The sequence below is a fragment of the Tachysurus vachellii genome, chromosome 20 (assembly GCF_030014155.1).
Source record: "Tachysurus vachellii isolate PV-2020 chromosome 20, HZAU_Pvac_v1, whole genome shotgun sequence".
Lineage (NCBI taxonomy): Eukaryota > Metazoa > Chordata > Actinopteri > Siluriformes > Bagridae > Tachysurus > Tachysurus vachellii.
The window spans coordinates 10,085,923-10,110,805 of record NC_083479.1 but is presented as its reverse complement, the minus strand read 5'-3'; the positions used below and the strand labels follow the sequence as shown (position 1 = coordinate 10,110,805).

The window sequence follows — 24,883 nt, the reverse complement described above, 5'->3', positions numbered from 1 at the left end:
CCTTAATGTAAGAGCCTTTGTTGGAACTTTTGTCTTTAATCATCATAGGCTGATAATTTGGAGAAAGTGCTGCTATGGCATAGACAAAACAGATGAAAAAAAACTACTAACTATGAAATATGCAGAATTTGAATTATATATCATCCTTGTTCCAGCTTGGAAATGAGGCTCACTATCTAAAGGCCAGGCTGAAAATTAGTCTTACATTCATTATGCTTGGAGGACAGATAAGGAGCTTCATTGTCTTGGCAAAGATTAAACTCTGCTTCATGGTTAGAAGTGACACACAAAAAAATCGTCGCGAATCAGGGCTGCGGTTATAGCGTCTGTGTTGTAGTAGATAATGACACAGCAGATGAACTGAAAGACATTTATAAACACAGCATACATGCATCATTGGTTGCACACTAAAACAGCATGTTCTTGCGCTGAGATATACACTTCGTCTACATGGCACAAATGAAAAGTGACATTAGATTTCTCAACAAAAAAAATCCTTGTAGAATAAGGCTTCTCAAAGGTTTTGCAACCAGCGATCCTGTAAAATAATCAGACAAGCTAAGTAAAGATTTATTTCATAAACTGTATATATTTATTGCAGCCTTAGACCTTTCACCAGAATCCCACCAGACCCTACTATCTGTGTGCCTCAAAAGAAAACAAGGCTCTTCAGACCAAGCTACATTTTCAAGTATTCATCTGTCCAGTTTTCATGATCCTTTGCCCACTGCAGCCTCAGCTTTGGGTTCTTGGCTGACAGAATTGGAAAAATGTATTCTTCCGTTGTTGTAGCCCATCATCATCAAGGTTAGATATATTTTTGCATTCTGAGATGCTTTTCTGCTCACCACAGTTGTTGAATAACTGAGTTACTGTATCCTTTCTGTCAGTTTGAGCCGGTATGGGATTTTTCTCTGACCTCTGATCAACAAGGAATCCCATCATCATCATCCCATCAGCAGTACTACCACCTACTGGATATTTTTTCTTTATTGCACCATTCTGAGTAAAGTCTAATTTGGCACTAACAATCATGCGACAATTGAAAACACTAAGATGACATTTTCTTCCCCATTCTGATGGTTGATGTGAGCATCTACATGATTTGATGCACTGCACTACTGCCACACCATTGTCTGATTAGATAATTGCGTGTGTAGGTGTACAGGTGTTTCTTCATTAAAGTGCTGATTAAATGTTTATTATACCTTCAGTTGGGATGGGTTTCAGATTTCCTCCTTTGTAACAAATTTTTGGACCCGTTGGTTATCCTTCACAAACCTCACTTTGAGAACCACAGCTGTAGAGAGTATGATAATATATCAGCCAAATATATCAAACTACTCAAAAGTAAATTCTATACTCTTCATAAAATCATTTTGATCTGAACATTTAAGGCAAAATCTTTTCTATGACTCTCATGCATGATGAACGCTTAGTCATGAGATGAGATTATATATTCTGTACGTTTATATTGATTGGAGCAAGCAAAGAACGATTAATATGCTTTCCATGATCTCTCTGATTCTGTAGGGGGCGTCATTCTTCTCATCAGCAGTGGACTACTCTGGTATTTTGAACAAATATACTTGCACAGCAGATGACAAATGGATTGCAAGGCTTATTGGAGTGACAGCTAAAAAGAAAAGCGGCACTTGCTTGTATATTCTAAATCACACAAAATAACACTTCTGTCTAACCATATCTCTGTAAAAAGTGGTCCTCTATTGCTTGACATTTTCAGTGCCTGGACTTTATTTTTTTTCATATAATTTGAAAGGAAGATTATGTAGATTCATGCCCTCCTCTTCCCATTGATATTTAAAATGTGATTATGGATTTATATAAGTGTCATCATGTCATCTTTTTTACGTGTCAAAAATAACAACAGTTCAAAGGTGGTGTTATGACCACAGGCGGAAAATGGAAATATTCAAGGATTTACTACAATCAATATCATTACATTGATGTCATTTTAAGCATGCAAAGTTCACAGATTGATCAAAATAGAAGCCTTCGATAAACATAATTAGGCAGCATTTGTCAGTATATCTGCTTTATTATGTATGGACTTGCTGAAAGCCTCCAGTTCACATGCTGAATTTGTGAAATCAGGACAAATGGGAAAGTGATTTGCTACAAATGCTGCATTTGCAAAATTGCTACAGGTGTGAATTTGTTTTGTAATAAATGCTACAGTTGTGAACGTAGAACAGATGTAAATGTATTTTACTATAAAGACTTTCTTGAAATCTAATTTGCATTATGAAAAGCTTAATTTTTATATTAATAAAATGTATTTATTTATTAATATTTATAATATTGTATTCATTCATTCACTCACTCATTTCAATCTGTCAGTCCGTCATTTTCTGTTTTTTCCATGAAGTTGGAATACACCCTGGATAACATACAAGTCTATTGCACACATACTTTCACACATTCATTCGCACCTGTGATCAATTTAGCAGAGCAAATCCACCTTCCATGGAGAAAAATGAAGCGCCAAGAGGACATTGAGAAAATATGCAAAACTCCAAAAAAGAAAATAACTTGAGCTCCAGGTACCCTGAAACTGTGAGACAGGAACACTTCCCACAGCACTAATATGCCACTCAGGATATCCATTTAGAGTAAATGGATAAATTCTTAAGAGTAATTAGAGAGCCATTTATCTTAGATTCATTTTACAATGTCTTTACTTCAAATGACAGGTTCTGTGTCTTAGTATAATGATAACTCACACCGAGTCTGCATTACTAAAAAGAAAAAGGCACATAGTATAATATAAAGTCTTGCCAAGGATCATTAACATTCAATTATCATTCTATTATTGGGTTTAAGAATATATTTGTGTCTCTGTGCAGTTTGTGTAACATTGTCATACTACGTTTGTGAACTAAAGGTATCTGTAAAGAAATGAATGTTCTCGGAAGTGAATATCTTACATTATCGAATACAAACATTTTGAAATGTTCACAGAAACTCTGTCAAACTATTTTCAAGATGTTAAACAAAATATCTGCATGTTTCAAATCTAATTTTGGATTCCCACTTTAATACCAACTAGCAGATCATCTGCTTTACTGATTCAAGGCTTGCAGCATCAGCATGTGCCAAGCATTATTATCAAGCTATTAATATTCTGTTATTCCGTACAAAAATATGTTCATCTGTCTGTTCTGCTGTACAGCATGTGTAGTCTTGCATGGAAACAGGCTCTAACGTGAATAAATCTGTGAAATATGATTTGAAAAGTGAAATGGCATCTCTAGATGGATGCCTGAATCAGGGGGTCACAGCTGCATGGCTTTTATAAGGACCCCTCTCAGTACAAGCACAATGGCAAATCAAAGCTTGCAGATATTTCGCTACAGGTAATTTGTTTTAATATCTGAAATAATGCTCCTTGTGAATTATCCCTAAGACAATACAAGAATGTAAAGCTATTCATATTGAAAGTGTAGCAGTAAAATGTAGAAAACTTGAGCAACACACTTTAAGTGATTGTTTTTTAATTGCATCATTTATTGCACCACTTAAACAAAGACTTCACATTTTTTCTTTAAAACAAAGAGTGCAGTAAGTTCAACTGTAACTGTCTTGCTGTGATGAAAGCCTCGATCTTCAAGCCGTATCACCAATACAAGCAACCAGAATGACTACACGTGTAACCTAATAATGCATCAATACAGTCTGAATGGTTCTGAATACAATTCCCTAAAAGCAACAGGGGCAAATAATAGAGTAGACTGAAGAAAAATGCACCTCAGTCATTCATCTTGCAGCACTGTAGGTGGAAGTAAATAGAAATTTGTTTCGCAAGTCATCATTATTACACACCTGGATGTTAAAAACAACATTCAAATGGTGCTTCCTGCTTTGTAGCATAACAAATATATTACAAAAACTGTGCTAGAGAATTGTACAGTTTTTGCTTAACGCTAAAACAGGACTGAGCACCATTGTCTTCCTTTCTTTATCAGATCAAACCATATAGTGCTCTAGTGACCTTTGAGAACAAACTTTAACAACAACTACAACCAGCACTCAGTACTACAACCAGCACTCAGTACTACAACCAGCACTCAGTACTACAACCAGCACTCAAGAATGTTTTTGTTTCAGCTATGTATCTGTGTATTGCATTCTGCTGATATATTTTATCCCTAGACATTTAATAAGCAGTTTTACCAATAACCTCCTCTGCAATCATTTGCACATATTCAGAAGACTCAGCCATTTCAATCTTTAAAAAAAAAACATAGATGTTGTTGAGAGCTGTTTGAAAATTATACATGTCCAATGACTCATGAAAATGAAAATGACAAAAATGATTCAGAGGTTGATTCAGAATGATTCTTATGAAATGAATCGGTTTCCTTAAAAAATGCACTGGCTCTGTGCCATCATTATTCAGAAAACCATTCCCATGTCTTCCTTATTCTTAATACCTATACCATGTACTGTAAGTACATAAAGGCCAGAAAAGAAGGCAACATTTAGAAAAGAAGAGCGCCATTAAAGAAGCTGGATTTAGCTTAATAGCCCTTTGATGTGATTTCCATGTATATCCTATAGACATTGAGATATTTGGTGTGAGGAATCTCAAGTAAAATAATGTTGTAGTAAAAGTGCAGCCAGATGCCTTCCAGAAGATTTCACAAATGTGTGTGGACAAAAATAACTCACTGGCATTTGGAACATTTTACAGTCAAACCTACCGCTTGCAGAGTTATTTTTAAAAATCAGGTAAATAAATGCAGTTTGTATTTGTAAAAGGTCACAAAAATCATGTCTTATTAGTGTAATTTATTTGGCTGACATGCAAACTGTGACTTGATGTGTGTCTATGCCTAATAGTGCGTGTTTAATGATGGAATTAATTAACCCTAATGCCATTCACAGCCAGACAAGGAAATGAGTGGTATGTTACAATGGAATGCATAGAAACGACATTATCAGGAATTCACAAGCAAACTTAAGTGTATGAAAGAGTATTCACTGTTACACAGCGAGAGACACAGAAAAGTTTTGCACACAGTTAAACACCACAGAAATAGAGATGTGAGATCTGACCCAAAAAAAAAAGATGCTAGAGTGGGCGTTTTTTACTCTTCGACGTGAGGGAGAGAGCGGTCAGATACAAAGCTTGAGGAACAATGAAAGGCTATATTCACAGCTCCCACTGCATTGCATATAGTGTTTAAAGTATCAATTCATTCATTATTAGCAACTGCTTTATTCTGGCTAGCATCATGACCATTTAAATAAGTAATTTCAACTGTAAGTGTCAATTTTTCTCAGTTATTTCTCACCAAACCATGGGACTGACCAAATAAAACGAATTTATTTATGTAACTTATTTATTGTCTTAAAATAAAATAAAGTGTATTAAAATATCACAAGCAGGTGATAACAAAAATAACCGCAGAAGTAGGCAAGATTGATCAGTCTTCCTCCAGGCGTGGGTGGGGTTGATCAGTAGTGTCTGAGTAGTGCAGTAGATCAGGTGTCTGAGTAGTGCACACCTTTACACAGAACCGCTTTAGTGAGTAGTGTCAGTTTGTAGTGAAGTGCTACACTAGATTACTAAGAAAAAGCAGAGAACATAGTGTAGCAGTGTTTCAGAATTTGTGCACATGTTCATCAGAAATAAACTTTATGAATGCTAAAACATTAACAGTCCAAGAGAACCTCCAGTCCAAGGTGAATATGGGTTAGAATGTAGTTGTTTAATAATATAGAACAGTTTATCTCTACATATTCCTTGTCTGTGTTGTAATGCTATAAATTTAGATTCCTGTGCAAATGGCCAGAAGTATCATTTGAATCTTAACAGCATAAGAAAGTCACGGTTGGGCCTAGGGCATAACCCCTAACTCATTAACTGCTCAATTTGTCTAAAGGCTTCTAACAAATATTTAAATGCTGCAAAATATTTTTTCCCAGGCTTTAAAGAGCACTTCTTATAAGTTGGCACTAGAGCAACATTGGAGTAAATAGTGGTTAATTAACATGGTTCATTTGTTTGTCTGTCTGTCATGATCTAGTGGGTCATCCAGACCTGCGATACCTGCTTTACACACATTCCTGGGATAAATCCACAGATCAACCGATCAGGGTAAAGTGTAAAGATGAATGAATGAATGAATGAATGAATGAATGAATGAATGAATGACAGGTTGCTTGATTGAAATATTTAGTTTCATCGAACACTATTAAGACACTAGGTTCCTTTGATTTTTATTCCTTAGATAATTAATGGTAAGGATGTCTATTTGGAAAGCTCTGATAATAAAACTCTCAATAAATCACTTCTACATAAAACCTTCAAGGGTGTCCAAGGAGGGTTAAAACAAAAGAGCTCTTTGGTGTTTATTCATTTACTGATTTTTTTTTTATTATTTTTTTTATTTTTTTTATTATATGAATCTATACATATATAAACAAATTGTGTTTATATAATAATAAGTAAATAATACAAGTTAGACAATGTAAATAGACAAGAGTAAACAATGCACTTTATATATGTGTGGTGTGTTTGTGGCTTTTTATTGCTTATTATGATTTCACTGCTTGTCCCCGCCTGTGTGTATCCATGGTTACGTCGGGTGGGCGGGGATGTGGGCGGGGACGTGGGCGGAGCCTAAGCAGAAATCTCCCTGAAAGTCCAGTGCGCTCCCGGCGCTCACACACACACACACACACACACAGACACAGACAGAGTACAGTCAAGTCAAGTCAGTATCACTGCACGTTACTCACAACTCCAGTGTCCTGTGCGGTAACAGAAGCGTCTCACTTTTCTACGGCTTGGCTTTAAAAAAGTGCACGGACTTGATCGTTCAGAGCAGCGCGTGCTTGTGGACAGGATCCCGGTTTGAGGATGCGCTCCGTTTTCCTTTTCGGTGCCTTGTTCGCTGTTGCGATGTTTTCTCAAGGTAGGATGTGTGATCATTTCTATCTACTGAGCTTTCTGCTTGTATTTGACACATTTACTCATTCAGCATAACGTAGGAAACATCAACAAGTGGCGACGTCACCGGGGACTTTCGTTTTAATCAGTTCACACACGTTTTTCTGACTTTTCACACGTTTTACTCGATTAGTAGGTTAGAGGTAGTTTTACTTAAATACTCAGGTTGTGAAGTCCGTTTTTACAGTACAGCAGTACTACACAGTGTATAATAAAGGAGTGCGCCATGGGATAGAGTCAGTGTGATTAGTGTTATAGGATATCAGGAGAATAGCATCAGAGGGGAAGTCGGAATTAAACCGGCTGAAAAAAACAGTGTAATGTAGTGTCATGTGAATGTAATGTAGTGTCATGTGAATGTAATGTAGTGTCATATGAATGTAATGCAGTGTAATGTGAATGCTTGTAATGAGAATTGTGTGTATTCGTGTTAGTTGTCCGACTTTAGTCATTAGTTTCTCTTTCGTTGTTTCAGTGTCGTCACAAAAACGAGTCATCGCGCGCGGTTGGTAGTGGGCAGTGTCCCTGTGTGTGTGTGTAAGTGTGTGTGTGTGTGTGTCTGTGTGTGTGTATCTGTATGTGTCTGTGTGTGTGTGTTTCTGCGTGTGTGTGTGTGTGTCTGTGTGTGTGTGTGAGAGAGAGAGAGGGGTTGTGATCACCAGTTCTGTATGTGTGTGTGTGTGTGTGAGTGTGTGTGTGTGTGTGAGAGAGAGAGAGAGAGAGAGAGGGGTTGTGATCACCAGTCCTGTGTGTGTGTGTGTGTGTGAGAGAGAGAGAGAGAGAGAGAGAGAGAGGTTGTGATCACCAGTCCTGTGTGTGTGTGTGTGTGTGTGTGTGTGTGTGTGTGTGTGTGTGTGTGTGTGAGTGTGTGTGTGTGAGTGTGTGTGTGTGTGAGAGAGAGAGAGAGAGAGAGAGAGAGAGAGAGAGAGAGAGAGAGGTTGTGATCACCAGTTCTGTGTGTGTGTGTGTGTGTGTGTGTGTGTGAGAGAGAGAGAGAGAGAGAGAGAGAGAGAGAGAGAGAGAGGTTGTGATCACCAGTCCTTATATACGATTGAAGGTGTGTTTTAGTTCTCACATAAGACAAACTAACAAACTTGTTTTCAGTTATTTTCTACTATATGTGTTTGAGAAACTCCTTGGTATCTTTTATAGTTGAATGGTTTGGTGGAATTTGGGTGGTGGCTGGTTCGCTCCTCACATGTTGTTCAATCTTATCTCATGATTATCAGATTGAGAAAGACAGAGGCTCTCTGATCAACCTTATCTGTTTTCCTTTATTCTCTTGTTCAGGAAGCTACTTTTGTTTTAGTTGAATGAAACCTCGTATAATGTATCCGGTAATCATCAATAATATAATCTGCTCCATGGGCAAAATATTGGCATCTGTTACACCCAGACTTGGGTATGAAAACTAGTCGCTTTTGAAAAAGAAGTCAAAGTAGATGTCTCATGACGCAGTTTCCTTTTTTTCACTCAGGTGATGTCATTATGATTGTTATATGATTTGTGAAAGCATGACTGCTCGAAAGAGGAAGTGAAAATTAAAAGACTGTGTATGTAAGGGAGGGATTTGAAATGTCATTAATTCTCTAGATATTACTCTGGAAAGCCCAGGTCTGACAAGGGAAACCATGAGCCGAAAGCCCCTTGTTTTCCATCTTTTGCATAATACAAACCCCGAATCATTTATCATTGTATGTTGACAGATATAAACTCCTTCTGGTTATTGTTCTGTGAGAAACTATACAGTAAAGCCTGCATGGTTAAAAGAGCTCTCTCATTATTATTTGCATATAATCTTTCTTGTAGCACAGGTCTTGAAATACCTTTATGTGCCTGTGCCTTGTGACTGCTGTTTTTCACAATTCCGTCACTTACTGAAGCAATTCACCAGAACCTTTTTTATTTTTTCAGTTTAATCACTGTATATGTGATATGAGGAAATTGGGCAGAGAAAATCACATGGCAGGGAGATCAGGTCCTCACAAAATCCCGTTAGACTTCTTGCTACAGAGAAAAAAAATATCAGCAGTTGTTTTGAAACTGAATTGAGAAATTAACCAGGCTTTTTGATTGTTGAGGTTGTTTGCCTTTTTAATGAGAAGGTAGCACGGGCTGTGTGTTGCGAGCGTCCTCCTAGGCTCTTAGTAGGCAAATGAAAAGGTGTGGTCCCCTTTTAATTTGCTTTAGTTCACATCTACCTACACTGGACAGAATAGACATGCATTCCTTTTTCCAAAACATGCCTTCAGTCCTTCGTTGAGTGATGGAAAGCATGACCAGTCAGCCTTGTTTATCATGAGTGGAAAAAAAAGGAACTTGACTGGGTCAAGCAGACACTTTGAAAAACTCTTGCATCTCTCACTGGCCTCAGGTTTCTTCACTATACCCTTGCTATGCCTGGGCTCTTATTTGTTTAAAGGCCACAGTTTCTGAAGTGCTGTCAGTAGAAAAAGATCAATCTTCCTTTTATGCAGGAAGACATTATTTTTGGTTCCAGCGTATCAGGATTAAAGGTGCACTACCACCATTGAAACTCCAAAGCATGAGTAGTCAATTATTTTGTTTGAAAAAGCTGTTAGGTTTTGCCTATCTTTTAGGCACACTTTAATTTACTCAATTGTAAACAACACGACTAATCTGCATGTTAAATGGGGTGCTATTTGTGCAACATCTTCCACCGTTTTTACACTGAGAAGGCACTTAGTCAGGACAATTGTGATTCATGGGTCGAGGCCAAATTTGGTGTTCTGTGTGAAAGGATACGTGATTCAGTGCCAAATTTAGTGTATTGTAGGAAAATGGCTTTGAGTCAAGAAGTTTTTTTTATTTTTTTTTAAGGAAATGTTTTAATTGTTGCATAATGTCTAAGGGTTTTTCTTCTTCTGCTTACTTGTGCAGGGTTTCAAACCGTTTAAATTTATGGTCATGAAAAAGAGATAGAGAGAGAGAGAAATGTACGTCGGGGGAGTTTTACAATAAAACATTTTAATTCCTTCATACTTAGATAGATATGACAGCTATGAACAGCTTCAAATCCAGTAAGAATGCGCGCAGAACGAAAATGAGACTTAATAAAAATTCCTTAATTCTTCATATTTCTGCATATTTCTTCATTCTTCATTCTGTATATTTCTTCATTCCTTCAAACTGAAATGTTAATTACTACTAGGAGTGACAGTGGGCATGATCATGATGGAGGAAAAGCCTTGCTGCTTTGAACTCTTTGTGTGTTGTGCTTTTTTAGAATAATGATGATAATTGTTTAAAACCGGACGATTTCATGAAACTAAATATGACATCACTCACATTTTTTTCCTATGTGTTGTTTAGGCTTCATGCATTTATCCCATCCATCCACATTTCCTCTAAGTAAGGCATCCATTATTGCATTACTTATTCATGCGTCAGCAGGCAGACCTCAGCACCCTTAATGCCACAGCGTCAGAGATGGCTTTTACAGTAATTTCTTCTGTCCATTGGATAAATGAGGCATCTGCTTTTTTGCAGAACTCCTCACCCTCTTCCATACACACACGCACACACACACTCCGCACATGCACACACTCCACACACAGGGTGGTGTTGTCTGTGCTGTGAACTTGTTCTTCAGTCATCTGCTAATGGATTAATTGAAGCCCTGGAGATGGAGGACCTGCCACCTGTGCTTCCTTTAAACATTCATTTATTTAAACCTAAATGATCTTATCCATTCCTGTGCTTCCTCTCTTCCTTTCTCTTCATCCACACCTCTATAATGACACTCTCCAGCATACTTTCATCATGACTACTAATACAGCAGTGCTGTACGCTAGTCTGATGCAGCCATATATATATATATATATATATATATATATATATATATATATATATATATATATATATATATATATATATATATATATATATATATATAGTCATATATATTGCAGGCTGATAGATGCGCCAAGGGCTGTATATTGCTTTGTTTTTATATGTTGATTCACATGGAGGACTGGGTTATGATGGGAGGCAGAACTTCCAAATGTCACAAAGTTCCTTTGGGGACCACCTGTTTGCTGGTTTTTGGGACATGCTTTAAAAAAAGTCAGTCCCCTTCTTCTCCTACCAAGACTTCCACACTTCAGCTAGTTAGCCAGTTTAAAAAATCTTGAGCTTGTGAGATCATAGTGATTCATGTGCTCGCACATGCTAGTCAACAGCCACCTTCTCCACGCACCTTTGAGAAAATATGAGGAATTAATTAGATACAGTTGAGCCTGTGTGATATAATTAACTGAGAGGAATATATACCAAGAGTGTTGTAAAATCTGTCAGGAGGTGCTCTGTGCATGTAATCACTCGCAGGCAGCGAAATTTTTCCACTTTCAGGTCTTTAATGAAATGTCATTTCACCTTGCGCCTGACGGAGCAGTGTTTAAGGAGCTATTACTAGGCTCTTTTGGGCTGCCTTTGCTCGTTTACGGGTTGTTAATATACACATATTGATGTAGAAGTCGATGGTCAGGTCAGGGGATAAGCATTGATTGTCCAATTAAGCTCACAAACATGTTTCTGCAGCATGCAGTCCTCGGCTGTAACTCATGGCCGTTGTACTTGTACGTGTGGGGCCGTTTGGTCTTAGCTCATGTTTAGCAGCTATTATGTGCTTGGTGGAGTTTCATTTATAAGCTTGTTTACGGGGATTGGGTTATAAATCACTTCATTGATTGTCTGGAAGATAATACTGCTAATTGCACACACCATTTTCAGTGTCGTGCCACACGGGGCCTCGGATTTCCATCGATGCTTGATGTAAGCTACACAGATTTTATTGTTAACAGCTCCTTCACTGATTTACAAGTTGTTCTATTGGGTCTTATTAATGTTTAATGTTTGTCCGGGTATTTTCAATTCTCCGTAAAAGGTCATATATCACAATAGAAGAATTTTTTTCCCCTTCCCTGCTTTAAATCTATTCCTGTCAAATATCCATTCGAAGCTTTGAGCATATCAATTCAGGTTGACATTCAAAGTGGGCCAACCTTTTTAGGCAGCCATGGCGATGTAAGATAACTGGATAACTGGCTTTTGCAGGCTGTTGCTTTGATGGTGTGTGTGATGTGAATATTGCATTTCTTCATGCTTTACCTGCCACTCTTTTTCCTTAAGTGACACTTTGAACTCAAAATGGCATGATTAAGTTTTTTCTCCCTCCTTCTCAGTTCCTTCACTCACCCTGCGGCCAGCTCAAAACCTCCTCTCTTCCTTCCTGCTTTTAGATTTTTTTGCTCGTCGTATCCAAGTGGGGTTCATTTAAATGAAGGGTATGTGTGAGCAGGTACAGTGATGTTTTGAGGTTATTCCCATCAATGCTCTTTTTTCCCCTGCTTAATATGGTGTTATAATACAGTAATTTCCTCTTGTCACTTAAAAAGTCTTTCATTAAGCTAATGAAGATTAAATAAGGACACATAATTTAAATGTACCAGCACTATATTTAGATTGTTTAAACTAGCTTTAGTTGTGGGTGTGTGAGATGTTGTAATCTTCATGGTTAGTCTTCTACCACATTCACATCCGGTCAGTGCATTTGCTTCTCAGCCTTGATTGAGGAACAGATTTACCAGTTCCTTTGTTTAAAAAAACCCACAAAATACTAAAGAAGTCCTGCGTAAATTTCCAATAATGGAAACTACATGACGTATTCATGACGCGGATGTAGCTGTGTGGGCTGAGTTGGGTTAAAAAACACGTATTAATTTTTTGTCACAATTCTTGTGAATAGTCTGCCATTTTGTTTCAGTGAAATGTGAAATCTTCCTCCCTTCACATTTGAAGATAGAAAAAAAAAGGTGCTATTTAAAATCTATTTTTAAAGGTCTGAGGAACAGCTATTAAAAAAAGGGATGTTTGCCTGAATATTATTATTGACAGGAGAAGTGTAGTCTTGGACCAAATTGCATTGTGTCTGGAAGCCCAGTCTATTATGTCTGTCCTGTGTGGAAGGATGGGTCGATGCCATTTATTTCTCCCGTGTGGCTTATCGCACTACATAACACTAATGAAACAGGGTCATACGGCATCCCCCTAGCCGCTCTGAGCCGTCCGCCCCCGACTTTGTACTCGTGTTTTATTACCACTCTCTAAATGAGTCTTTTGAAAGTTGAATTGTTGTCTTTTCTATAGCGTGTAATGAATAAGACTAGTGGCTTGATTTAACAGTTACTTATGATAAAAAACTTCCAGATTTAGAAAGATTAGACAATCTGACAGCTTTATCTCTGAGTGTTAGAAGGAGTGCGAGATCAGCTACGGGTTTTGTTGAACGTTGTCTGTGTAAGCAGACTTAATTAAGGCTCGAATTGCAAGGGCAAACCCAATAATAAAGCTGCAGGAAGGAATTATTATGCTTTCTGTACTTAACATTCTCCCTCAATTAAATGAAATGGGCTTTAATTAAAGATTGCACATAAATTCTCTTGTACATTACAGCTATAGGCTGCCTTTGTTTTTTTGAGTGTTTTTTTTTTTAATTTGTCTAAGAACATTGCATGATCTCTCACATGCGGTAATGTACCATTGCCAGATTTTACCGGTAATGCATTCTGTAGTCACAGAGAGAATGATTACGGCAGCCAGCCGCCGTGCTCGACTCCCACAAGGCCGAGAGAGAGATGCATCCTTTCATGCGATAAATTAGTCGCAGCCCCTGCATACCAGCAAGAAGTGTTGTGCCACAGAAAGTTTAAGAGTAGAGAAAGTTAAAGAGTAAAGCAGGTGTGGTTCATTGACCCGAGCTCACAAAAAATAAAAATCGGCAGAATTCTAATGAGCACAAGCATTTTCACTGGATTTTTCTTACACAGAATGAAATTCATTAAAGTTCTCTAACGGGACTCTGTACAAATGTACAATATAAGAGACTATTGGAAATTTGGAGTATGGCATGTTCCAGCAAATGCCGCCTCATCGCCTTAGGCTGCCTTTTAACAGCACCTGGAATTCTGTGCCTTGCCAACTGACTGACTGTCTTTTAACCATGAACTAACTTCTGAGTTGGTTTTTGTTTTCCTGAAGTGGCACATGTGGCAGAATTTTATAGTTCTGAATTTTAAAATTTTAAAGAGAACATTTGAGAACACCTAAGGGTAGGGATGACATGGCAGGCTTTACAGACTGTTCTTTATGCTTTTACTTCAGAAGGGGAGCTTAAGAGTAATCTGGTTTTGGATTAGACCTATCAAACCTGCCAATGGGTGGTTCTCTCACTTTCTCTCGCTCTTTCTTTCTCTCTTTGTCTCTCTTTAGCATCCTACAAAATGCATTCTTTTGGTGTGAATGAATAGCCAGCACACCAAAATGGATTAATTAGTTATGTAGAATAACTTACAGTAACTCCACTTGACTTATTATTACCTGTATAGCCATTAGAGGCAGGCTCTAGTCCATGGCAGTGTACTCTAAAAGCTTCTATAATGTCAGGTCATTTAAAACCATTTCTTTAGCACTGGAAAAGGGATAACAGGTAAGAATGGACTTTCATTCAGCCTGGCTAGTAAAGCATTTCAGCACTTCTCTGTGACCTCAGAAAGCTACATGTGCTCCCTCGAACGGCTTCTAGCCAGATTACTCAGAAAAAAATCACATCCGGGATAATTTTAGACTTTTTATAGTTTGACAGCTTGTTTGTTCATTCGCTAACTCGCTTGTCCATTCACTCATTTTCCTACATGTTCTCCTGGTGGGGTTTGCAATGCCAACGGGGCTGCCCACACTTCTTCAGGTCACAGATTCTAGCTTTTTCTGGGGGATCTCTAGATGTTCCCAGACTAACTTTTAAGATATATCATCTTCAGCATGTTCTGGCTCTTGTCCAGTGGTCCAACAGCAGCTGACCAGGTTTTTGGAGGAACCGATTTTCTACATCTTGTACTTGTAGGCGTATTCTTTCAGCTGCTGCCTTTACTACATATCTGAGTACAGCAATGTACACCGACCAGTGAACAGACATCTTCATCCACAAACGACAGTACTAGGACCAGTAACACTGAGACTGTAACACTGCTACATGATCTGTTTGTATTCAGTAGATTTTGATTACATATCATTACAGCTAATCCAAGTCAAATAAGCTACTAAAGACTTATTAGTGAGTCAGGAAATGGTTATAACACCTATTTTTGCTTGTCCTAACAGCTCCAGTATGTGGACAAGATTTATATAAGGGTTCTCTCACTCCTCACACCTTTTTTGGCAGATGATAATGAACTCTTGTGCCGAATGATTTGTGATGCCACACTCTATTTGGACTGAAATTAAGTTCCAAAGTGTGGGGCACTTTTTCCAGCTGCTAACTTGTAACCTTAAAAGGAAACACCTGTAGTCAAACTTGATAAAACCAGCTTGTGAGAAGTCTCTTCGTTCTTTTCTGTATCCCATATTTTAGGAGTTTAACTCAAAGCCCATTCCTGCAGCGAAGCAGCGTATTATGTGCTTAGAGGCTGTATTTGCAGGTGGGGAGCTTAAGATTGCCTCCATCTCTCTCTCTCTCTCTCTCTTTTTCTCTCTCGATCTCTGTCTCTCTTTTTCTCTAAATTCACTTTTGCAGATGTCCAGAAGATTTTGCAGGGTGTTTAGGGAAGATAAGAAGCAGTGTATTTTGTCTGAGTGCCGCATTAATCATTCGCGCGTTCTGGACAGGAGACAAAAGAAGCAATATGCATGTGGTTTGGGCCGTACACTGGTCTCATGACTACAGTTTGTTAGTAAGGTAATGAAATTGACCATGTGAATAAAAGCTCTGTTAGATAAAGATCTTAAATTAGTAAAGATATAAACATCTAAATAATTAAGTGTTTATTGCTAACATAGCACAAGGGTGATAAATATGTGGTGTAGGCATAGAATTTCTATCTCTTTTTAGAGGCACCTGAAAATCTTGTCTAATTTTTAAACAAATGAACCTGTATAAAATCTGATAGAAGCTGGTTCAATTAAGGGTAAAGTACCAAATTTACCTATGTGACCTTTGACCTGTGTTTTGTATTTTGCGGCAGAAGAAAAAAGATGATGGGTCTGTTGTGATTTCTTTAATCATACCATTCTTTTGCTCTGCCTGTATTCTTACTGTTGCTTGGTGCACATCTGAAAAGCCAAATTAACCAAAAAAAAAAAATCTCCTTTTATCATGGAGGGATGCTTAATTCATTTGGACACAGCATCATTGCTTGGTGACTTAGCTACGCTAAGAACTACTCTAGCTCTCTTGAGCTTTAGTTGCTCACTTAGAATTCAATAACATTCTGCATCATTCCACATGGAGTTGGTGTTGGGTCCAGATGTCACTTTGGAACTTTTGATGAACAGAATCAAGTCATAGTGTTTTAACCCTCATCTCTTTCTTCCGTTCTGCTCTTCTTCACCATTTTGACTCTTGGGACACACATATCTATTTGATGTGGTCTGTTCTGTCAGGCTCTTATTTTTGATTTTCCTCTCTCTGGATTGGGTGTAAACCTCAGACGCCCCTTTGATATTCATCTTCTTCAGACTGACCTGAACGACCCAGGATTTTTTTATTTTTTTTTTACGCCATCAAATTTTGCCGCTTCAGGGAGAACAGCTGTCATTCGGGGCAGTAGCAGTATTGTTTCTTTCCCCGCATGTTTCACCCAACGGCTGAAACAAGCACTCTGACCCCTGGAGGCTGTGTGCCTGATGTGCCATCTGGGTGACGCTGTCCCATAGAGACCTTCCGGTTGTCGTGCGTGTTAGCCACTCAGCTCTGAGCACTGTAAGTGAAAGTTTAGAGTATTACGTGGCTGACAGCACTTTTTTTAGGCTTAAACAGAAATCCCTGAATCAGAGTGATTCTTATTGAATGTGCTGTTGGTTTTAAGGACTAAATGTCCTTCAGGTGTTTGGCTTTTATTGAAAAATGTGGTCTAGTTTGTGTTCCTGGATATGAAACAGAAATCATATTTTAAGTGTATGCTATTATTGTAACCCAATCCAGGGCGCCTTTCCAGTTGGGTGGTAAGGGGTATTGTTTTTCTTTCTTTCTTTCTTTTTGTTATCCTTCCTCCCTTTCTGTTTCTTTCTCTTGCTCTTTCTCATGCCAGCGTCTGTACTATTTCGCCTCACATGATTAAAACAACAAAGCAAAGCCGGATTTATCTCCTCTTACGGTTCAGAAGATTCTTCGGCTTGGTTTCTTTCCTTTTAAATGAAATTTCAAATGCTCATGAAACAGCAGGTATTGCAGCCTGTAGGCAGCGTGCAGCCTGTTTTTTTTTCACACTGTGCTTGTCAACTTGCTGCCTGAAAAAGTGTCTTTTTGGCTTGAAAGCACAAGGGTTAAAATGTTGGTGGGTGTTTTGAACATTGTACACAGTCTTTTGTTGTTGTTGCTTTTACCTGAGCTTTTTAAAGTGCATTAGGTCTAAGCATGAGAATTCAGGGATTGGGGCAGATCTTGTCTTGGTGCTTATTCTAGGATTAGATTCATTGTGTGCTTTGAGCCGAGTTTTGAAATTCCTATGACACTTGTCAAAACACTTTCCTTCCATTTAGATAATCAGTGCTGACAACTGAAATGCATGTGATAACAAGCCAAAAATAAAATCCATCTTCGGAGAAAAAGAAAAACCAGAAGCATGCCAAAGGACTGACTTTACATTTGTATTCATCTAACAGAGCAAGCGGTTAGCATCCGTTGGTCCAGGGTCTGGATGATCACTTAGAAAAGCATTTCTTAAAATACTTTGTGTAGTATTGGAATAAAATTCCATTGCAGAGCAGATAAATGTAGGAAAAACTGCAGTAGTTGGCAGTGATTCATGAACACGAACCAGCTTCTGTAGCAAATCCAATCACATACATTTATGTAAATTATTTACCTAAGGGGAGCTCAGTGGACTAGAGACTAGCTCAGGGCTAGACACTTCTGCTCAGAAGATTGAAGATTTTTCAAAGACATTCATAGATTTTTCATTTTATTTACCCGGGTCTTGTCGGAGACAGGATCTGCCGACATGGCTTCTTTTTTAATCGACACCAAAAACAATATTTTTGAAGTCTGTGTTTATTTTTCTTACATTGCATTCAAAATACATTTGTCTACTCCCCACTGGGAACATGAAGCACCTCTATGAATCAAAACCAAACAACTTGGAATTGTCATATTTCTAAGTTAAAAATTCAGCATTAAAAAGGTAATCATGATTTTAAAGCAAGGAATGTAGCATGGTTGGGACTTAGACATTAGTCGAGGAACTACTGCTGTACAGGAAGTCTTACTACATTATTAAATGCAGAACAAAGTCACTTACTGTTGGGCTACAAGTCAAGTCGAGACTTGTATGTTTAATGAAGATGTAATGGACAAAATCACACACACACACACACACACACACACACACACACACACACACACACACACTCTTCATTATCATTTACACATGCACAGTGTCAGTTGTCTGAGTCATCTCCGCTCTGCACACTGTGGAGTTTCACTCAGGTGAATGGTTTTATAAGTAACAGAGTTAAAACATATGGCACTTATAAAGGTTGCTTATTTTCCCTCCAGCAGCTCTTAACTACAAACAGATGCACGATGGCACTTCAGCTCTCAGTCTAGCATAATGGTGAAAAATAAAGCAGTAGGGAAACACAGAGAATAGTACGTGACATGGCTCGATATCCGTAACACGATTATGTGAAGGTCGTGTTTTCATTCCAGAGATTTCTCCCTGATGAACGGTATCTTCTCGCCGGAGGTGCAGACGAACACGGATGCCTGTCAGGCGGTAGGAGCCGAAAGGGAATCAAAGAGGATCTACGGTTATGAAGAATTGGGTTCTGTGTCAGATCCCAATCTGAGCCCCTGCTTTTGTGTTCCTTTGAAGAAAGCGCGTCTTAAATCAAAGCGTGTTAGAAAAGGAGATCATTACAAGGGCTGGGTGGCCTTAAGCTGGAATTCTAGCGCATCTGGGGTTTTTTGCTGTATATATACCTAAGGGGAATGAATTTACTCTGTATATTTTGTTTTCGTTGTTGGTCATATATGAAATTTAAATAAGAGATGTCCTGCACACCTTTACCTTTATGCTATACTTTTGATATAGCACTTCTTGTATTCATAACAAGTTCATGTTCTATTTGTATAGAACATGAAAGCAGGAGACTCAGTACTTATGCCTGTCGTTCTTCAGTGGTCTTCCTGAGCCACACGTACAGAGAAAGTGTTAAATCCTTCATTTTGGGAACTGCCAGGTCAATTTCTAGAACCTCACCAGGCTTTCAGATAACAGCGACAAAACGTTTTCTAGTGAAACAGAGCTGCTACACAAACCCGTTTACTTGCTGAGCCTGGAATCAGGCCTCAACTCTATTTCCTGTTAGTCAGCACAGCGACAGATTCTAAACTTCTAAAAATATTCAGACACTTCCTTTAATTCTGATTCACACTCCTGCATGTAAGATGGTGTCAGAATGAAATTCTTTTGTTCGTATTTATGTTGACTCTAAGCCTGCTTGAAACCCAGTGGTGTTAAACCATCTGATCTGCCACAGTGAACCCATTTACTTTCTGTCATGGCTGAGATAAAACAACACAGAGGTATGTCAGGAAAAAAAGCATGAACAAATTTTGGCTACAGGATTCTTGGAGGCAGCATGTAAATGTATTCCACACTTCTATGAAGTTATTAAAATGAAAGTACTCATGGATTTGTGATTCTAACACCTTCAGACAGGCAGAGCAGGTGACATGAATTATGTAGCGACTCTACCCCCAAACTGCTGCATGTGAAACGGCTGCACTAATGGTCAAACACTTCTGAAGATGATGTCCTGTAGTAAAGAACCGCACTCTAATTTGACTCGTGGAGACCCGTTGTTTGGCCTGCTACACACCTTTGTACGTGGACATAACCGATAACAACCTGAAATGATGTTCAGAACGTAATTTGTGGCTTTCAAAAAAAAAAAAAAAAAAAGGGGGACTGGCACTGAAACTCAGTCATGTAATCACCGTGGTGTTAAATCACAGTCTAAAGCTCATCTGCCTTTTATACACAGTCTAGCTGAATCCATATTCAGCCACTGCTCTGATTATACTCTCGCCTCCAGCAAATTCCGCACCGGAGGATGTCGAACAGGTTTCACAGAGTCATCTACGGTGGCAGCGCAAGATCGTGCCATAGCCTCTCTGCGGCATTCTCACCAAGCGCACTTTTGCCCTTTCCCTGTCTTAATTCTCTCAGATCCTTTGCATGTTGCTGTCTCATGTTTTGTCAGACTGACCTGAATGTTCACATTCCATCATCTAGCACAAGCACATCAATTACCTTCCATTTCTCCCAATGCTTGTAGTAATTAGGTGTCTGTTTCCTGCCCTCAAGCATTATCAGGGGTAACTCGGAAATTGCATAATATATTTTTAATGATCTTTATCTGTTGTCGTTTTGACTATCTCCATGTATGTTAGTAACGAAGCCAAAACTAAGGATTGTGTATCGATTGGCAGAGAACCAAGAATGAAATATCAAAGATCTTCCCGCATATCTCTCAGTCATGGCGGTCATTAGGAGGTGTATTGTCTGTTATCTGTTGCTAACTCATCACAGAAATCATTTATACCAAGCCATGTTTACTTGCATGCAAATATGTCTATGCAGGCTCAAATGTGTGTGCGGTTTTCTCCCAGAATCCCCTCGCCATTACTCAAGTCTACAGTCGGCCACATGATAAATTGATAGGAACATTTCTCTCTCACACAACAGTATTGAATAAATTTAGCCGCATCTGAAATGGCAGCGTAATATGAGAAGGAGCGGAGAGTAAAATAAACTTGCAGGGTATTTCATATTGAATAATGGATGTGTCAAAGCCATTAAGAAATCATGTGGATTTTGGCTTCCCAGTTGCCACAGGCAGTGACGAACATATCAATAATAAACTATGTGTCTGATTCATTGAATCCTTGTCATTTGCTCTGTATGACTGCTTTTACAGTAGCACAAACCTGACTTTATTCAAATCCTGTTGCTAATTAGAAAATGCTAATTCAATCATGTATTTGCAATTGTATTTTCCATGCGAGCGCACTTAAGTCGAAAAAGAATTTTAATGCACTTGCATACGGCATAAACCATACAGTTTAAACAGCAACATCCTTGTGACAATTTATTTTCTCTGTGTCTTTACAGGTAATTTTTTTTTTTGTCCAGATTGAAAAACGTAATAGCAATGCCTCCGTTTGTGATTGCACTTCCTCACTGTCACGCTTCGGCTCTACCTGAGTTGAAATGCAATCCTATCTGCGATTGCATATTCATTGCCTACGAGAATGCGTGTCAGTCACAGAGAGTGGGTGGTACTTCTACTGCAAGCAACCTCTCAGAGAAGCTGCTCCTGAGCTAAAACAGCAAACGTCAAGGGAATTCTGGGACTCTGGTTTAGTTTCTGTTACTGTGCCTTCAGTTAGTGCAACAAATATGAGTTAGAAAGTACCAAGCTGCCCTTAATGACTTGGCGATACATTAGTCCCACTGATATGTGAGTTGTCTTGCAAGGTGTTGCTAAAGAGCCTGGTACTTTACAGGAAGAAACATTTCCAGGAATCTATTTTACGAAGAAAAGCCCAGGAGTGAGACAATGACTAACCACAAATCTTTCTTCTAACGCTTCAGAAAACTTGAAGGGATTTTTAAAGGGAATTTGAGGGAAGGGGATGATATCACTGTTTACAAAATCTTATCAACTGATTAGAATCATGGATAGATAGATAGATAGATAGATAGATAGATAGATAGATAGATAGATAGATAGACAGATAGATAGACAGATAGATAGACAGACAGACAGACAGACAGACAGACAGACAGACAGATACACACACAATAAAAGGTTTCATTGTATGTTTGCTAGACATAGAAACTTCTAGAACTTGAAATGACCATGATTAAAAAAAATAATCGAAGAGTACAGTGTTTCTACAGTGTGATAATATATTACTGTTCTTTATATTTACAGCCATTCTATGAAGGATGTTCATGTTTTATGGAAATACTGTTAGAATAATCTTTAATTTACTGTAAAGGGTTAACGAGTATATGAGGAACTCATTTCGATTAGCTGCTTATAATAAGTGAATATTTTTGCGCAACTTTCCTGCTTTCCCTTTCCTGCTGCAGCTCATTCTTAATCCAGATGTCTCTGTCTCTGTGTGTGTGTGTGTGTGTGTGTGTGTGTGTGTGTGTGTGTGTGTGTGTGTGTGTGTGTGTGTGTGTGTGTGTGTGTGTGTGTGTGTGTGTTAGACTCAACTTCCTTTTACCAGACACTGCACCAAAAATCCACCCACTGTGTTGTAATGACATCATAAGTTTTAATTATAAACAACTCTTATTGACCAAATCTGTAAGTGAAAGTCAAGCAACTCTTTTATTTATTTCACAACAAAATATGTTTCGGTTCGGTGAAACATAACAGCATTTAGCAAGTAATGCAGACAGAAAAAGTCCTAATTAGTGCTGTGAGATTACCAGTAACACTAGTAGAGAAAAGGGTGATATGTCTCTCAGAGATGAGTATAATTGTGTTGGAAATATACCTTGACATGTCTGAGTTATGAAGAGTAAAGCAGTCTCAGGGCAGTGTCATCAGATATGGACCTGGTGATACATCATAGTGTTTGGGTCTTATTTTATGTATTTGTGTGTGTAGGTGTGTATGTTGGCAGTTTTTTCTTTTCATCTTGGTGGAGACCAGTTGCCAGTTGATATTTAAGAATATATGGCGGTTTTGACCTTGCGGTGGAAGAAAATCCTGTAGCTTTATTAAAACAGTATAATAAAGCCAAGCCGCTTCTTATTGTTTAATGAGGTAACTGTTAGGGTTAAATCTGGGTATAGGATAGCATTAATTATCTGTATTACTTGTGCATTAACACCCTGACAAGAAGAGTCAGACACACAATTATGTGTGTGTGTGTGTGTGTGTGTGTGTGTGTGTGTGTGTGGTTTCTATAGTCATCTGTAAAGTCGAACCTTCTGGTTACAATGACGTGTCAGCAGCACAATGCCTGAAAACCATGTGTTAATTTTCATATCAAACACCAAAAATGAGGGAAAATCTGTGATCTCAGTGCCCTTATGGATGTACATATCAAATAGGCTGGTTTGAACATTTCTGACATTGCTGATCTCTTGGGATTTTCAGACACAACAGCCTCTATAGTTTAAACAAAATGGTGTGAAAAAGAAAAAAAAAACATCCATTGAGTGGCAGCTCTGCGAGGCTGAATCATGTTGATGAGAGAGGTCAGAGGAGAACGTCCGGACAAAGTCTCAACAAATAACCAGAAAGCATTTCAGAATGTACAGTTGACCTATAACCTTGAGGCAGATAGACTACAAAAGTTGCACAGCTGGCACGTGATTGGCTGCTTAGATAGCTACATGAATAAGCAGATGTTCAGATGTTCCTAATGAATTTTGAAGGACTGTGTTTTTACAAATTAGTTTATGTGCTTGTCCCTTGCTAGACGTGTACAGCCTTTTTTTTAATGGTCTCCACCCAGAATGAATCACTTCGAAGGAAAAATATACATTCACTATTGATAGCTGACCAAGCGGTCACATAGGCCACATAAATAGAAGCAGGAAAAAACCTCCTTATCAAAGACTGCAGAGAATTAGTGTTGTTGTTGCTGCACCTCTATCATCTGGCTAATCCTGGCTGGCCTCAGACAGACTCCGACCCCCTCCACTCGAGGTCAAAGGCACACAGATAGTGCTACTTTAGAGGGTTAGAAGGTGAAAGGCTTCAAAGTATGCATGATGAAATACAGCCCTACTCTTATCAGTCACCCTGTAAAGCTGGACAGTGTTAGAAAAGTGTTTTATGTGGCAGCTGACTATTTTCTCCTTCTGCTTTCTTAACAGTTCTTACATCATTACACATTTTGAATGCTTTAGATGTTTTTATTTATGGGACAGCTAATATCTATAGTGTATGTGCTTTGAGAGAGGCTGAAAAATAAAGGTGAAGTGATTCAGATGAAGCCTAGCAATCACAGTAAGCTCTACTGCATCAAGAACTCACGGATAGGTGAAAAGTGTAACGTGCAATTAACATATTATCTTCAGACGTTCATTCGAACCCCCCCAGTAATGATGTATTCAGTGCGAATTTACGCGTTGACCTAATTTGATGTGAATTCGTGGCAGCATATGTTAATAAATTCATTATCTAACAGCGTACTCTCTAATTCGCAGTCTTAATCATACCTGGGTCTCAGGTTTTACTGGATGTGTCATAGAAATAGAAGATAGAAGAGGCACATGATAGCCTTTTTCTCATGATAGGTTTTCTCAAATATTATAGATATTTTCACTTTGCACTATCCATTAGTTTATTAAAACTGTCCCTTTTTCATTAAACGCTAAATATTAAGTTGTGTAAACTGATGTGTATGAATATATGATCTTTTTTTAAAAATATTTGCTCTATTTTTCTTCTTTGAGACCAGCACCAGAGCTGAATAAAGTGTCTCTAAAGGCAACAAGGGACAAAATAGACTGGTTGATTTATTTCACCAGACCTGAGGCACTTGGCTTGTGAGTTATCAGAGTGGGTTGGTGGTTGATGAGAACATTCACTTTTTTAATTGGCTAAAACTTGTTTAACATAGATGTGTAAATCGCATTAGCATATTTTAATTATTTCCTGATCCACCTCAGTGCAGCCCTAGAGTGCAACCACCGACCTAAAAAGATAGACTTCCTTGTCTTGGTGACATATGTTCACTAAGATACATGGTGACACTCGGGTTATTTGTCGCTATGATGTTACCTGAAGAGGTGCAGATTTACTTAAAATTGCATGTCCTCTGTGCTCTTGTTGGATTGAATCTGAGTC

General features: G+C 38.4%; 1 protein-coding gene across 2 annotated transcripts in view; it reads left to right on the top strand.

Moving 5' to 3' along the window:
• The first annotated feature begins 6,699 nt into the window (after positions 1-6,699).
• Positions 6,700-24,883, top strand: part of alcama (activated leukocyte cell adhesion molecule a) — a 62,894-nt gene continuing 44,710 nt past the window's right edge. For both annotated transcript variants that reach the window (XM_060895404.1, XM_060895403.1), the window contains exon 1: positions 6,700-6,944. In XM_060895404.1, coding sequence (XP_060751387.1) covers positions 6,890-6,944 — 55 coding nt within the window. In that variant the 5' untranslated portion in view covers positions 6,700-6,889. The remainder of the gene's footprint in view (positions 6,945-24,883) is intronic.